The following is a 5,464-nucleotide window of genomic DNA, read 5'->3' as shown; positions in this document are numbered from 1 at the left end:
TATTTCATATATTTAAATATAGGGGATATAATCAAATACATCAAGTTTATTATATAATTTGAACATATTCTTAATTTTATCATATTCGTATTAATAGTACTTAATACTGAAAAAATATAGCACATATTTCTAAACTTTAATTAAAATAATTGTTAACAGAATCGTCGATACTACTAACTAGAAGATACATATTTCGTCTTCCGATCAATTAAGAATTAATAAGAAAAAATATATATGAATTACGTGTGTTAAGACTAATCCTCCAGCTGCATATCCTGCGATTTTAGTGGGTTGTTCATCAATTCATTTTCTATTGCATTCTGCGTTTTTCGCAGTTTAGAGTGTTTATTTTTAAGTTTGCATTAAATTGTAAAATAAGTGTGAAATGAGATCTTTTTTCTTGAATATTATGAATGAAGTTCAGTTTGGAGAAATATTTTTCGTATTCACTTCAAAGTTACGCAAATAAAAATTTCGAAATTTCCAGAAAAGATTAAATAGTTCTTCAGGTTTTCAATTTGGCGAGAGATTCTGAAGAGTACATATTTTAAATTAGAATTATTACTTTTAATTTCATGACTCACAAGCCAAAAATGTCACCGTCAATTCCCATTTATTTACAACTAGCTTTTACGCGCGACTTCGCTCGCGTGGAAATTTTAATGTGTATGTATGAGAACTGACGGTCTGATCAACACTCGGCAGTGCCTGTTTAAAATCGCCTGCGAGCAAAATGGCAAAGCCGCCCATCACCACCTGATTGCCGCGGATGTCCACCAGGCTGCGGTTTAACGCCTCTAATGCATGTTTGTGCGACATTGTGCACTCGTCCATTACTATTAACTTGTATTGCTTCATAAGGACTCCCCGGTCGTTGTTTTTGGTGATGTTGCATGTAGGGGTATGTTCGCTTGCAAGATTAAGTTGCAATTTGAAAACGGAATGATCAATGTGGCCATTGTTAAGCAAAGTGGCAGCAATGTCAGAGGAAGATACGGCCAGAGCTATATTGAGGCCCTTGCGGAGTTGGGCTGGCAGGAGATTCAGCACAAATGTCTTACTCGTACCCTCTGGTGCGTCAAGAAAAAATAATCCCTCCTCTCCATTATTTACTCGGTTGAGAATCGTTTCGTAGAATTTGCGCTGCTCGTAAAGTAATCGTGGTATCATTCCATTGACCTTCGCTTCTAAAACCACGGTGTCGTAGTTTAGCTTCTTCACAACTTCACTTGATAATTCCCCTCTTCGCTGTGGTGGGGGTAGGCCGAAATCAGTGAGACATTTTCCAGATATGGAAATCATTTTAAAAATTGCGATAATTATGCACGATATCTTTTGATAAAGCGTCCTTGTATTTATCCACAGCTGCAGGGGGTTTGAAGTTCGCAAGTGCTCACTAAAATTGTAAACAGGTCTTCTAGCTACTTTCATAGCCCGAGCTTTATTACTCCTCTTCGAAAGATTAGATTTGCGTTTTTTGGGCATTTCGAAAATCTATCAAATAATAACATATCAAAAAAATTAAAACTAAACTAAAAACCGATGCACTTAAAACTATAAGCATATGTGAAAAATATATAATTAACATAAATACAATTTAGTTACAAAAACACATAACTAACCTAAAAGCAATTAATTTACATTGTAACCTAAAATAAAACAAAACAGCGAGTCCGTATTTCTTTAAAATTAAGTCAAGTCTATTTTATTTATCGATCGAGATTGGGATAGCTACAACAGTATAATAGACATAATTTTGTTAACTTTTAATTAAAATGAAAACACAGTTATCGACAATCAGAACACACTGCGCATGTGTGAATTTTCAACGCCAGTTGGAGTAAATTTTGGGGTAACGCAATGCAGATTAGAAATTTTAAATTTCCTTCAATCTGTTTTATTTTAACTTAAAAGTACTTTAGAATAAATCCAAAAGATCGATTAATTAACAATGTTTAATTTTAAATGCATCAAACACCAAGAAAATAAACAGAATCCTTTGAAATAATCGGTCGAAAATATATTAAGTCTAACCTCATTTGTGTGGGAAAAAAAACAAAAAAAAAAAAAAACTGAAGTCTTACTCATTTTTGGAGGGATTTAGCCTCAGATTTTTTGCGGGAAAGTTAGTTTTTAATTAATAAAACATTAACCACAAAATTAACCGGAATAAATAGTAGCCTATGTCCTATTCCAGACTATAGTCTATCTCTGTGCTAAATTTCATCCAATTCCGTTCAACCGTTCTGGCGTGATTGACTAAAAAACATCCATCCATCCAAACTTCCACATTTATAATATTAGTATAGATTTTGTATAGATAATTATTGATTCATTATTGGTGTATTAAAATAGCCTTCAATTAGAAAGGTTAAAAAAACTATAGAGCACTTTTTCAACGAAAATATCACTTAATTTTTTCCTTCAAAAATAATTTGGATTTGCACCAAATTTTCCCCCATTCTATAAAAGTGAATGCCTAATTTATCAAGCTTAACTGTATAAAAAAGTAGAAAAAAAATTGATAAAAATAGAGCATCGGAAACTTATTATTATCATATAAAGAAATTCTGTATGTTGGCTATAATATTATTAATAGGCTATGTGACAAAATCAGTTTTCTTTCTAATAAAACTTTCAAACTAGATTTAAGTTAATGGTAATCCTTCGATACAAAAAGCGAAGAAATTGTCTCTACTCTTCGTTCACAGTCCATTAATATATTCCAACATCATAGAATGTTTCTTGTGACTTCAAATAAGAATCTTAAACATTCGTAGTGAGATACAATGTGCTTATATCAAAGTTTAAACTTCTAAATAAATTTACATTTTCTGGTGAAAGTAAGTCTTCTATTGCTTTTTGTAAACACTTTTATTATTCGATTAGTATATGATTAGTATACGTTGAAAAGTAAAGTACAACGTTGAAAGAACAATGAAAAGTATTTGAATAGTACATTTTGAAATTTGAATAGTACAATTTGAAGAAGCACTTCATTTGGAATAATACTTTTTTTTTCAGTATCAATATTCCTCTTTTTCATTTGTTTATGATAATTCTTTATGATTATTATTATTATTATTATTATTATTATTATTATTATTATTATTATTATTATTATTATTATTATTAATACTGGCTTTAGAACATCTTTAATTCTCAATTTTTTTGCTTCATATCGAGTTCCTAAAGACAGCTCCTTCGATTTGGTTAGCTCAACAGTAATGTTCTGCCTTCTTTAATTTCTAATAATATAGTACTTTTTTAGTATTTGTATCCAATATAATATTTATGCTCTCCGATGCATGCATTTTTTTGAAGACTGCGTCAAAAACAACACATCTACAAACTTTTTCCATGCAAGAATATGCTGCTTTTATTAAATACATTTCTTTCTCCCAAAAAATGAGGCCTTCGCTCATAATAAAGTTGACATTTTCACATCGGGACAGCTTAACAATCTCTAAATTATAACTTGCTGGTAGAAGCATTTGTATTTGATGGAAGCTTGTTTTCGGTGATTAGGCAGCAGTCACTGTCGATTAAATAAATATTTAGCTTCCACTACATCACACATTCCACTTCTCAAATTAGAAGCCATAATTATTCTCATCGTTGACTCGGGTAGAAAATGGAGCAATTTGAGGGCGATAGGTCAGCGGAAAGTGAAGCGTGAAGTGGACAGACAAATAGCAGCTTGTACGGACGGTTTCCCACTTTAGCGCGAAAATGCACAGTATTCTAACGTCATATTCGGACAAATGAAGTCTCATTATTCTTTAGAATAAAAGGAGGTGACGGCGAAACGAAATTAAATAATCGAACAATAAAGCTCATTTTCCAGTTAATATGTGAAAGTTAATTTGATAATTATTAATGATAATCGATATTTACCGTCTTATTAGTACCAATCGAAGTTATTATTAATAATAACCAATTAATTAAAAATTGTTGTCTGTAGCATATATACTTGGAACACCAATACATTATGGCAGTTAGCTCGTAAAAGTTTGATACATACAGTTATATATATGCGTGTTAAAGATATCTGGAAGATCGAGATCTACTCAACAGTTTTTTTAAAATATAAAATCGTGCTTTTGCTGAGAAAATATTTAGATAAGAATCACATATTGATTACATATGAATATTTATCAATATGACCTACATATGAAATGGTCATTTAAATAAAAAAAAATTAACTTGTTATTCGAAACAATCTACTATATACATTTTACAGTTTATTATTTACAGCATTCATCTTATAGTTTATCTTACAGTTACAGTTACTTATATTTTTGAACTTGCACTCAGTTTTACCATGGAGAAATCGGGCCCGAGAGGGCGTTATATGATATTTTCAGTATGAGAGCAGATTGAAAAAGGCGTTGATAGTTAAGTATAAAAAAATTTCTACTGTGTAAAATCCCTTTTTTTCAGGGAAGGCACCTATATAGATCAACTTAAAAAGCAAACCCTTATCTAAATATAAAATATAAATTATTAGAACCGTTTCCGAGATACTCGAAATATATACATATATGTAATGATAATTTAAACTCTAATTTCAATTTAATTAATTTCCACTGTTTTATCCTAATTTAGCCCATAGTAACTTCATTCTAAAATATTCTCTTATTTCCTGATCCTATTCCAGTGTTTCTAATTAATTAATTCAAGAAAAGATTTGTAAAATTTCTGAATCGGCTAAAAGCCTAACTTTCCCACACTCCACGTGAAGAGCTAGAAAAATGTCCAATATGCACATCCCTATGATTCCCCTCCCTTGTCTGTTATATATATATATATATATATATATATATATTATATATATATATATATATATATATATATATATATATATATATATATATATATATATTATTATTATTAGAAAATTATATGTACATAATACGGAAAAAAGTTCCCTACAGAAATATATCTCATCATTTTATTTTTCTTATGTATATGTGAACATTTTTTTTTTACTTTCAAGAATCAAGAGGCATTTATGAGACACTCAGATGAATGATTCGAGCCTCCTTTCATGTTCCTTCCGTTGCTCAAGGGATGGGTGTATGTTCGGTAGCACTGAAGAGTCAGCAGTTTCTGGAAATCCTCTGGGCGACTGGGTGATTCTCAGGGGAACAATGACGTAGGTTGTGTTGATTATTTACTGTCATGAATTCTATAGGGTAAATATGCTTTCCGTATATGAGTACTGCACTTTATCTTAAGCAATGCTGACAGAGAAACCGTGTATTTATTATGAAGGAATACTATTTACCTTAGAAATGATGCCAAATTATTTCCGTACAAAAATATTCTATATAAAAAATTCCGAATAAAACGCTTTTTAATCTGAAGATATATATTCTCTACTGGCAGGAAAAGCTGCAACAGAAGGGATATATTCATGGAATATTATTTATGTTAGAGATGATGCCAAATAAATATCGAT

At 30.6% G+C, this 5,464-nt stretch overlaps 1 protein-coding gene across 1 annotated transcript; it reads right to left on the bottom strand.

Moving 5' to 3' along the window:
* Positions 1-630: 630 nt before the first annotated feature.
* LOC129958889 (uncharacterized) lies at positions 631-1,302 on the bottom strand. Its single transcript, XM_056071615.1, has one exon. The coding sequence runs from the start codon at positions 1,300-1,302 to the stop codon at positions 631-633; it is 672 nt and encodes a 223-aa protein (XP_055927590.1).
* Positions 1,303-5,464: the final 4,162 nt, after the last annotated feature.

The sequence above is a fragment of the Argiope bruennichi genome, chromosome 2 (assembly GCF_947563725.1).
Source record: "Argiope bruennichi chromosome 2, qqArgBrue1.1, whole genome shotgun sequence".
Classification (NCBI taxonomy): Eukaryota; Metazoa; Arthropoda; class Arachnida; order Araneae; family Araneidae; genus Argiope; species Argiope bruennichi.
The sequence above is the reverse complement of the archived record's forward strand: the minus strand, read 5'-3'. Positions and strand labels throughout refer to the sequence as shown.

What these genes read in the sequence shown, in the direction of transcription:
- LOC129958889 (XM_056071615.1), bottom strand. Translation starts at nt 1,302, where the DNA reads ATGATTTCCATATCTGGAAAATGTCTCACTGATTTCGGCCTACCCCCA.